A 12,304-nucleotide genomic window follows, 5' to 3' on the forward strand; every position below is an offset into this window, starting at 1 on the left:
ATCTATCTATCTATCTATATATATATCTAAATACCTTTTGTTAACAAGAAATGAAAACTAAAACAACCGTATAAAATGAAATTAAAACAAAAAAGCAAGATGGTAATGGTATAATATAAAGAGAATTATAATTATTATAGATAATTATACAAACTGTGTATTTTCAAGAATGAACACAATTATAATATGCTTACAAAACAGTTAAATGAGCAACTAATTTACTAATCACTTCTCTTATACCTTAGAAATGTTCCTCCCACAACAACCCTCCTTGTCACAGCACTTTAACACACTGAAGACAAGTTTCTCAGTTTTTGTCTTATCCCAAACACATGCTGTTTCCCCAAGTAGTTGTCTCTGGGAGAAACAGTGTTACTGAGACCATTTAGTCTTTCATACTTCTTTCATAAACCCAGCCTATTTAGCTTGATATCTTATTTAAGTTATGGACCCTTGTTAATTGTTTCTGCAGATTGTTGTCTTCTTGTAAACCAAATGGCCTTTAACCTTGGGGATTTTCTGCTTGAATCTACCTGCCACGTTAGTCTTTATAGCCAATAGTTCAGAGGCTGTGAATGGCAGCACATTTGCTTAGTGGCAAGTTCCCTGCTTCAAAACTCCACATCTGTAGTTGATTTTGACCCGATGTCACTATGTGGAGAAAATTGTGCATGCTATCCTAGTCTTTGAGAGGAATTACAGCTTGTATTTTTTGTCCCTCCTTCCAAAATGCATGATGACTTGCTAAAGTAAACTATGCTTATACATGCAGTATTTACTTTTGCTCTTATTTTCCAGGTTGTGCAGGAAAAGGGTCCAAGGATAGGTTCACATAACATGATTAACAACAGAATAACTTTTGAAAAATTGATTAGTTTTCCATAACATGCTCTTGTGCAAAGGTACCTGCATTGCTCATTTCCACTTCTCAGCTACTTCTGCTGTAGCAAAGGAATGGCTGGAGAGCTTCCTGGCAAAATTACTGGCATAATAGTCAGATTCCTGGTGGCTCTGCAGGCGGGTGTCTTACTCTACCTTAGTGCACTCAGTTTTGTTTCTTCCTTCCCTTTCTGTGTCCCAGTATCTGCCATTTTCCTTTCACCTTTTTTCTGTAGCTGCCCACCAGCTTCATACCCTTTCCATTCTGAATTTGAAAACCTGAGAAGTATTCATTCAGTTCTTCTGTATGTTTTCTCTCCGATGATCTCTTGGTCATCTGTACTCAGCCTAACCAAGCCAGACCCATCTGCCCTCTTTTCTTCATTATACATTTTACTTTTTATAGCCCTTCATGATCCTTCTTCCAACTAGATTTCACCTTGCACCTTTGCTGTTCTTCTTTCCTTTGTCATATTTAGTTAGCCTCCTTTTGCTATACAATATCCACAATCATAGCCCCCCCTTCCACCCACCATCTTTATGACAGTTATCTAGTTCTTTTAGCCTCACATTCACCGATAGCCACATCTTTCTCCTTATTTTCCCCTTTTGCTTCATTCTCACACTCTGGCCACTTAACTCACAATACTTTTTCCATGACCTTTTCCCATAATGTGTTTATCCCCATTTGCCTCTAGTACATTACTTTATAGCTATCTTTCTCAGCTTATCATATTCCATCCCTTAAAAATCCCTCACTTTTCTATTTGTTCATGATGTCTTAAATTTCACACCATACATGGCATGGTGACTAATGGGACCTTTATCTGCAACACCCCTGACTTCCTTCCCTTTGAATACGATAATATCCAGAATTGTATCCATCTGGCAATGTAATAATAATAATAATAATAATAATAATAATAATAATAATAATGATAATAATAAAAAAGCTTCAATGGGAGAAGTCTAAGCCAGGATAAAATAACATGAAACAAAAAGGACAGAATCCAGATCAGGAAATCCAGAGAACTAGATGACTCTATCACATCATGAACATAAAAAACAACATATGTATATATAGAAGGTTTTGCACATAAGAAACCTTTTCATGTATTTAAGATGAAGTTAACAAAACAGGATACTTTAAAGTTAATACAAGTCACAAGACTTGTGATTCGAACAGCTACTCAAGTAATTTCCACTAGAAAAGACAGGATAGATAAAGCTAGATACTTTGTAAATTTGGGGGTATTGTTGCATAACTATGTTGTTTGCACTGGATCCAGCAGTGTACACTGTCTTCAGCTGGATGATTTATAAAGGGATGTTGCACTATTTCCTTCATCGTGATAGATTCCATCTGTATACAGATCACACTTCTGGACCTAGAGTGCACTGAGTGCAGGGTGCATTAGACAGTATGCAGCCCACTAGCCATGGTTTTACATGTCATTTGCCTGTGGAATCCTCTTCACCAAATTGCTGCACATCCATGACATGTCACTAGCACCATGATTTGCTCCCAGATGATAGTGCGCACCTGCAGACTTGCAGCTGTGATATCGATCACTTTATGGCCAGTACAGATAATCAAATATTTAGTGATTACAGTGCTATGTTGAATGATAGTACTCTGACAGCTACAGGCAATTGTTATGTACCGTTTACAAATGTATCACTGGTTTCTCTGGTGTTCTATGATCATGGCCAAGTGCAGTTCACAAACATTTATGACACTTTATATATTATATCCCATAACATCCCACTGGGCATCTCTACCTGTTAGTCTAAAGTTCCTATCATCCTGCATGTCTGACATCCAGGTACCCATCACAAGTTCAAGGACACTGATAGTGCACACCTGGCAGAATTTTTCCACGTGTTCCCTCTCATCTCCTTCAACCTCTCAGTTTATATTTCAATTGGCTATAAAGTTTGTAACTTTTTTTCTGTAAACCAGATGTAGTATAGCCTGTTATACATCAGTATACTCTCAATCAAATTCTTCAGATGACAGCAGCTGACTTACCTTCAAATTTTAGGAATCTTACAACACAAGTAATAAAGTTCCAGCAGATAGATGCTGGTAAATCTCTTTAATTGTAAACTGTACCTCATAATAACAGTTACTGCTGTATTGAAACTAGCCAGAATGAACTAGAAAAAAACATTAATTAATATAATAATTGTATAAGACAGTCATTTCATCCACAATATTAACTGCACATGAAAGATGGCTTAACCCTCTGTCAAGCACCAGACCATAGTCAGAGTGGAGGGTGGGGAAGGGGGTTGGGAGATGTCAAGTGAATGACCATTACATGCTTTAGTGAGAAATGACCAGTTAATTTGCTTCTGTATTACCTCTATATACATTTTTAAATCATCCCTTTATATACTTAAAATTATAAGGCAGAAAACTATCGAAGTACACACTTTTCTACAGCTCAGGAACTGAAAACTTCCTTGAATTGTTACAGTTTTCTGTGTGAACACCTTCTACCTGAACACAATTCACAGACTGTTACATACAAAGCATAATATTTTAAAACACCATTCCACCAAAATGTATAACCATTTGTTTGTAACTTGCAGTAAAGGGAAGATTGGGACAGTATGAAAAGTAAGCTATTAATAAATATTTAAACAAATGCATAGTAAGCAGGTACAGCAGTGAATGAAATACCTTGCATATCTCTACCACTGATATCAGTTATATTAATGAAAAAGAGGGGGAATTACAAGTACAGTAGAGAGTCAATTATCCAAATGTCAGTTATCCAAATTTAACCTTCCAAAGTGTTTGGGTAGGAAAAATCATAAAGTCTGAATATGTAAATGTTATACATATTCACTTGTGCATGTTTTTTGACCTTATACTACAACAATATACTGTAAAGTTTTGTACTTACAGTAAATGTGTTTTACTTTTCTTGTTTAATGTTCATCAAAACATTGTTAGAAGTTTATTAATATGGTTCACTTATGTTTGATCATCTGAACAGTTTGATTATCTGAACTACCCTAGGTCCCAATTAGTTTGGATAATCAACTCTCTACTGTAAACAGTAACTGTATTATATCTCCTCTTTCTAGCCAAGGAGGAAATAAATTATAACAGACTACAGCAGGTAAGGAGAACCACAAGTTTGGCTGAAGAAGATGGTAAGCATGAATAAAGTAGTAAATAGTATTTTGTGTTCAACTGATTTCATTAATATATATATATATATTTATATATATATATATATATATATGTGTGTGTGTGTGTGTGTGTGTGTGTGTGTGTGTGTGTGTGTGTGTGTGTGTATGTGTGTGCATGCGTGTGTGTGTGTGTGTGTGTGTGTGGGGGGGGGGGAAGTAGTTTACAAAGGTCACTGAAGCATTACAGTGTATTCAGCCCATTAATGCAAACAAGTGTAAGAGATATGTCAGTATATAACTGCAATATTCTGTCTTAAACTGATTTTGTAAGATGTAAGTATTTATAAAGAAGGTTTGTAGTACAGTGTTGCAAACAAATGCATATCAGGCACAAATCAGGGTCAAAGCATTGGCACCAGTCCTGCAGGCACCTTGGCATGTGGAAAGGTGGAAAGCCTCACTGAACTGAAGCTTCAGAACTTGGTTGAGGATGTGCTGGAGCAAGTCATGGACAAACAGATTGAGCCCATCAAAGATTATTTTCAGTATGTTCAAGACATTCTGTTCCAGTTGGTGCTGACCACCTCAACACCACTGGCACCTACTCCCTGAACATCGTTGCACCACCATCTGACAGTTGAAATGTACTGTATGATGCTCTAGGTTCTGGAGACTCCTGCTACCACCACCCCTTTTTCTCACTCCTTTTTCTTTTATCCTTTCTCTTACACCCTCTTACCTATTTCCCACCCACACTCTCCTCTTATATAACAAATATTTGAAAAAAAAACTGAGTATATCCCAAGTGAAAAGCATTGCTCCCCTCTGTTCCCACCTCCTCCAGCACAACCTTTTGATGCATTCTTGTTGTGTCTCCCTCTTTGTTGTGTCTCCCCTTTTCAAATCTTTCCTATCTCTCCCTTTCTATTCTTTAAAGTATCCAGAGGGTGTCCACTGTCCATGTAAGGATACTCCTACATAAAACATTTTAAACCCCTTTACTTTTTTAAATGTTAATAATAAATGCGGCACAGTCTACCACTTACCTTAAGTCTTTCAAGCATGACTGCACATAGCTGCATCCATCTGCAATATCTGAATACATTGGAAATAATACAATGTTACCAGCTTTCATGTACCACTTCCTATGTACTTAACAGTTAACTTTAAGTAAGTTATGCTTTTGCCATAAGTAGGCATATTTTTGAAAATGTCTTCACTTTTCCTTAGTCTGATCTGACCATAAGCTTATCACCTTTGATATCCACATCCCACCCCCACCCCCCATTAAGGAAACCACAGTAAAGAAATTTCTCCAAAGCCAACTTCATGCTTCTTAAGACAGAAGTGGTGAACTTCATGACACCCATGCAGATGGACAATACAGTTACAACTGCTGAATCCTACACAAATGCACTCTATAAGCACTTACACGAGTGCATGGATTGTGCTATCCCAAACAGAACCAAGACGCTATCCTCCAAAAAAAGGAAGCCAATCTGGTGGTCCCCTGCCATAAACAAACTGTACAACAGAAGGAAGAAACTGTTGCAAAATAGAGTAAAATCCCATGAGTGGAGGAGCTCCCTGGTCAGCCTCATAAGAAGCTGACATCCCTTATAAGATCCTCCAAAGCTAGCTACGAAAACAAAATTGCCACTAAATCCAAGGACAACCACAAAACATTCTATAGCTATGTCAAGAATCTAGATGGCAACACCCAGATCTGCTCTGAGTTACAGCACAAAGGCACGAAAATTACAGAACCAACTGATATTGCCAAGATCCTGGCAGATCGGTTCAGTGCTAACTTTACCCCCCTCTCACCCCCTAAAGGGCCCATATCTATACAGGAAGAATGCAGAGTCCCTGTAATCACAACTACGCAGGTAAAAGCTGCACTCTCTAAAGCCAAAAACACAGCATCCATGGGACTGGACAACATCCCAGGCTGCGTTTTACACGTACTTCAGAATGAACTGGCTCCCCACTTAAGCACCATGTTCAATAATAGCCTCACATCAGGCTTTGTGCCCACTGAATGGCGCACAGCAACAGTTATCCCACTCCACAAAGGGGGAGCCACCACTGATCCCGGGAACTATCGTCCTATTAGCCTGACGAGCCTGGTCTGCAAGGCCATGGAATGTATCATCATGGAACTCATAAACAAAGACATTGGTAACCTCCAAACTCTGGATCCCACCCAGTTCGCGTTTGTGAAAGGCAGATCATGCCTCCTGTACCTGATCGACTTCTTTGAGGCAGTCACCAAAGCCATGGATGAGGGTAAGGTGGTTCACACAGCCTATATTGACCTCGCCAAGGCTTTCAACACCATCCCCCATTCTGGAATTATAGCTAAACTCACTAAACTAGGTATAAATTCCTACGTCACAAGATGGGTTGCCAACTGGCTCACTGGCAGAACCCACACTGTAAAAGTTGCAGACTCCAAATCTGACCTCAAAGCAGTGACAAGTGGAGTATCACAGATCCTGTCCTGGGACCTCTCCTGTTTGGTATCTACTTCTCTGAAGTGCAGGCTAACACAGAAGGCCTCTGGCTAACGATGTTCGCAGATGACTGCAAACTAAGAGCCATAGTCAAGTCCCCAAATGATGTGGAAATCCTTTGGTAAAAACTCTGTACCCATGAACTACCACATGGGCAGAAATCTACTTAACACTGAATGCGTGATAAGAGACCTTGAGACCCAGGTGGACAGTAGTCTCTCCTTTGATAGTCACATCGCCACAGTAGTCAGGAAGTCCTTCTACGTGGCACATCTCATCATAAAAGGGTTCTCATCCAGGAAAAAAGAGGTCATTGTTCCCCTCTACTCATCACTCATTAGACCCATTATAGAGTACAACGCCCCTTCTGGAATGTACCTCACAAGACATCTGCAGCAGCTGGAAAGGCCACAGAAGTACCTCATAAAGAGGATTACTGGCCTCAAACAAATGCCCTACACTGATCGCCTCAAAAAACTCCAGCTTTACTCCATAGCATATCGCCTACTCCGAGGTGATCTCTGCCTAACATATAATGCTATGTCAAACCCAGAGTTGTTGGACATGCTACACCTAAAGAAATCCCAATCTCACCAAGCTACATGCTCTAGGGACCTAAACCTTGTCACCACAATAAACAGGACACTCTGGAGGGATAGATTCCTGTCCCAGAGACTTCCTATACTCTGGAACAAGCTACCCATTTATGTCAAGCAAAGTTCTTCATTAGCACTCGTCAAGAAAAATCTTGATGAATGGATGAGAAATACACCCTGGGGATCACTTCTGTGTCTCTGCTGGACAGTGGTACAGGAAAATAACTTTCTTGGGTCGCGTAAGCTATGGAACCTTGCTGGCTAGGCTTACGTAGACCCTTGGGCCGATAGCCTAGTACCTACCTATGAACCTATGAACCTACACTTAGCTTATTTGCATATACACATAGCAGTGTTCCTTGTGGATAACCACTATGTAGCTGCAAAGTCCCGGACTACAAATACCATCCCTAGTCATACTAACTAGACACAGTATGACAGTATTCTGGGAAGACTGTTTTTTATCCTTCAGTATCTCTGTATCTCACAAATGTAGGAGATCTATTTGTCAGTTTCTGCATACTAATACACAAGAGAAAAATAATGTGCCCCATAACTTACCGGTTGTAGACATTCTGTGCTCTCTGCCTGAAAATTCTAAATTTCTTCACTCACTATGTTCAAAGAACATGAAGTCCTGGTACAAATAATGACAAAAGCATATTAGGAATTAGGCATATTTTCTTGAGAAGCAAGGAACTGAAAACATACAACAGAATATGCAACTGTTTCTGTGCTCACAGCAAATAGTTACTACTATTTTAAGTTGTTTTCTGATAACCACTTACTACTTTTAATTATCTGCCCTTTAACATTAATTACAATAAATTGATATAATAAAGTGCATCACAATTTCACTGTTTCTTTTAATGCAGTAGCATGCTTGTTTTAAAGAAAACACTTTGTAACATTAATCAGTGCACAGCAGATAGGGATGTTCATATCTTTCCTTCATTTTTACATTATATTATCTACTGCATATATTTTTACTGATCTTTATTTCTGCTGATTGCTTTCGATGAAAAATGCCTGATTTCGATGATGGAAGATGTCAGTACTAAATTATGTATAAATTATATACTGCATTATACAATCCCTGGGATACAATAAACTCCATGTAGGCTTTGCATGAATGTGTGCACAGTGATGTGGTGATGTGTGGTGAGCAACAGTGCTCATTGCATATTCATGCAATGTTGTCACCCCTATTCATGCTGCACATCATCTTTAAACATAAATAAGCAAAGTTTTGTGGCTGGCAATAGTATTGCCGGCCAGGAAATTGTGTAAGTGAAAATGGATAGCAATCCTGTTTAAATTAGAGCATTGAAGGTCTACGGTTTTGCGCGGAATGACACAGTGATTGTCAGGGCTTAACAGATAGCTTTCAATCTCTTAGTGAAAGACATCTGGACAAAGGCCAACGCAATGGGGGGAGCAATGACCCAGAAATAAGGACATAATTGTCATATTTTTTCCCTTTAGAAATGTGCTACAATGACCATAGAGGTGTGTTAAGATACATGTTCTGAAGGATATGAAGTGTGAAAGTCAAATGTTTGTAATTATTGGGCCACATCAGTCCTGATATCATCCCAGTGATATGGCTGAAAAAACACAAATTTGATAAGGAACACACCAAAAGATATAAAGGTAAAAATATGGACATTCTATGAAAATCTGGATGGTTGAGGAGTATGATTGTTAAATCCACAAAGGAGGACCAGGGACCAGAAGTTCACTGTAATTATTTTATTAGTTTAGCACTTTCATCCACAGGTATACAGGACTTCATCAGAACCCTGGTCCTTGGATGTGGATTTTTTGGTTCAAAGTTTGTGCTTTTGTGCTTTAGGTATGATTAAGTATATTGTCCAAACATAGTACAGGACAGTGTATCTATAGCGTGGATTATTGTGAAATCCCATTCCTGGCATTCTGCACTGAAGTTGTGTAAATGATCTGTAGGGGTACATGGACTGCCTTGTAAAATAAACACTCAGGGGAAGTGTATGTATTGAATAGGGACACACAGATGAATTGTAGAAATGAACATAGGAAAAGAGGACAGGTGAAACAAACTAATGTATGGTAGATGAGGGCATGTCAATGGAAGACAGTTGTGGCAGCAACACCAATCACATATCAATCTGGTACAGTAGGGACTGTATAGTGAAAATGTGTATTATGTGACTGTCACACAAGGTGACATAACATTGGGAAGGATGTCTCTGTGAGATAAGCATTCTTACAAGAATAATGCACAGGATATCTATTAGGGATGCTACATACCACTGGAGTAGGGTGCATATTGTGAAGCTATGCAAAGTGATTTTAAAGACAACCAAATCTCCTACTTCCACACAAAATAGAACAACTCTGCCCCCAACAAAAAATTCACCGGCTGTGAAATAAAGGGCACAAGCAGAAAGTTAATCTCTTTATTTTCTAGCGCTTCGGTGTTTCCACCTTCAAGGAATATCAAACATTCAAAATGCAAAATACATGTTCTTATATAGAAACTTCTAATTAACAGCGCACACCCTACTTTAATTAAAAAAATATATAATTATATAGTAAAATCCTGTCTTAAAGTAGACATTTCCAATTAAGCTCATTATTAAGCCCTGTGGGTGTCATAGTTTTGTACTTTAAAATAAAAATGTTTCTTTATACAACAACCTTTGTTTCAATACACTTTCATCATCAAATAAACATTTCACACTTTCTAAAACAGTGCCTTTTAGTAAAGACACATCACCATTATGAAATGTATTAAAATGTGAAGCAATTATTTTATTTTCCCTCTTATTTTTCACATCCCTAACATGTCCCATGAACCTAATACGGAATTCTCTCTTTGTCTCCCCTATATAGTAAAGTTCACAAGGACATTTAAGTGCATATATTACACCTTTACTTCTGCATGTATAAACCTCCCTAGGCTCAAATTTTATTCCATTTATACTATTAAATGTTTTAACAATATTTGTGCAAATACTACATCTGTTACAACTTATTGTTCCCAAATTCATAACCTTCTTAGGTATATCTATTTTGGGCATTTGAAACTTTCCACATACCACCATATCTTTAAGATTCCTACCCCTTTTAAATGAGAAAAGTGGTTTATTCAGAAGAATACCTGCCGGAACCCTATCCTCCAGCAAATACTTCCAATAATATTCTATTAGAATTTTAACTTCCTCACTTTTCACATTATACACTGAAACATAATATAGTGCATCTCTTCCTTCCTGTCTATTCTCATAAATACTTCTGGTATGAAGCTCGTTCCTTCTAATACATGAAGGAACATCCTTTTTCATACCCTTTTCCTTATTTAATTTTACCAATGCTTGCTTCAAAATTCTCGGTGCATAACCAATCTGTAAAAACATATAATTGGTTGCCTCCTATTCCTTTACCAAAATACTTGATTCACTACACAATCTAGACACACGGACCAATTCACCATAGGGTAAAGCCTCTAACACATGAGGAGGGTGACAACTTGAAGCATGTAGATACTGGTTACCATCCACAAACTTCCTATGCATCTTAAATGAAATTTTCCCTTTTTCTGTACCTTCCAAAATAAGGTCCAAAAATATCACCCTATTACCTTTCTGGAGTCCGTCAAATGCCAGACCAAAAGGATTCTTATGTATATCCAGCATAAATTTGTCTACCTGATCTATACCACCTTCACAAATAAAAATCAAATCGTCGATATAACGAAAATAAAATTGTACATATCTTTTGATAAAAATCTAAATTAAATAAAAATTTATTTTCAAAAAATACATAAAGAGATTTGCATACATAGGGGCAAATGCTTCCCCCATTGCTGTACCCTGCTTTTGTCTATGTAATATATTATCAAAATAAAAATAATTGTTCTTTAAAGAAAGCATTTTAAAGTACAAAACTATGACACCCACAGGGCTTAATAATGAGCTTAATTGGAAATGTCTACTTTAAGACAGGATTTTACTATATAATTATATAATTTTTTAATTAAAGTAGGGTGTGTGCTGTTAATTAGAAGTTTCTATATAAGAACATGCATTTTGCATTTTGAATGTTTGATATTCCTTGAAGGTGGAAACACCGAAGTGCTAGAAAATAAAGAGATTAACTTTCTGCTTGTGCCCTTTATTTCACAGCTGGTGAATTTTTTGTTGGGGGCAGAGTTGTTCTATTATGCAAAGTGATTTGCCTGGGTATGAGTATAATATCATCAGGGGTCTCCAGCAAGTGAGACAAAGGTAAAGGCTGATGGAAAACATTAAAAGAAGCAAGCACAATTATGGACAATATCAGAATAATACCACCAGTAATCCCATGCCTTTGATATAACATAAGTGATTTAGAATGATCAGAGATGATCCTGCACAAACACACTTGTACAACCGTTATGATATGTCCACACTCTATGAGAGTAATCACGCACCCTGCATGGCACCGTAACATCTGCTGGAGGTGTTAGGAGGGACACTGCTATACCTGTATGTGGCATAATGATCAATACAGGCTAGCTGATTGGTGTGCATGGGTGCATGGCATATCTATGTTACCCATGCCATTAATGTTGACAAACACCTACGTATGTATTGTGTGCATTACCAGAACAGGTAGCACACATGCATCTCATGTAACAACTTGATGGGTGTTCTGCACATCAGACATTAATGTTTATGCCACAAATAGAATATCTAGAAATGGTCAATAAGATGTGTGATAGCTCACTGTGACAAAAGTGGTGCACTTTAGTTACACATCACTGGAAGATGTGTAGGGAAGTACATGAAGAAGGGTGTATTGTACCCAGTTAGTGGAGTGATGACGGCTGTAAACTATGGAGGTATTATGTCCTCTGATGTGGATGTACTTCACATACTCAGTAGTTGTGCTACATACAAGTGAGTAGTCAGCACTGTGACCACATGCTGGTGGATGTTTCACTTACCATCTACTCCAGGACACAGGTCACACACCTATTGGTCTGATTATAGGGTGTAATGTCTACATTATACTTGGGTTGTGTTTGTTTTCTGGAAATAGAAAATTCCCCCATGTTTACTTGTCATTGCAGGTGTTGTCATGGCTGTGGCAGCAATCTTTGGTGTGTGTTGATAGTGTCTGTATTATGCTAATATCACA

At 37.9% G+C, this 12,304-nt stretch overlaps 1 protein-coding gene across 2 annotated transcripts in view; it reads right to left on the bottom strand.

Moving 5' to 3' along the window:
- Positions 1 to 12,304, bottom strand: part of LOC122800827 (phospholipid scramblase 1-like) — a 604,453-nt gene that overhangs the window by 5,873 nt on the left and 586,276 nt on the right. For both annotated transcript variants that reach the window (XM_044070117.1, XM_044070116.1), the window contains one exon: positions 7,700 to 7,775. In XM_044070117.1, the coding sequence (XP_043926052.1) occupies positions 7,746 to 7,775 (30 nt within the window). In that variant the 3' untranslated portion in view covers positions 7,700 to 7,745. The remainder of the gene's footprint in view (positions 1 to 7,699; positions 7,776 to 12,304) is intronic.

Source organism: Protopterus annectens, chromosome 4.part1 (assembly GCF_019279795.1).
Source record: "Protopterus annectens isolate FY-2018-M chromosome 4.part1, PAN1.0, whole genome shotgun sequence".
Taxonomy (NCBI): domain Eukaryota; kingdom Metazoa; phylum Chordata; order Ceratodontiformes; family Protopteridae; genus Protopterus; species Protopterus annectens.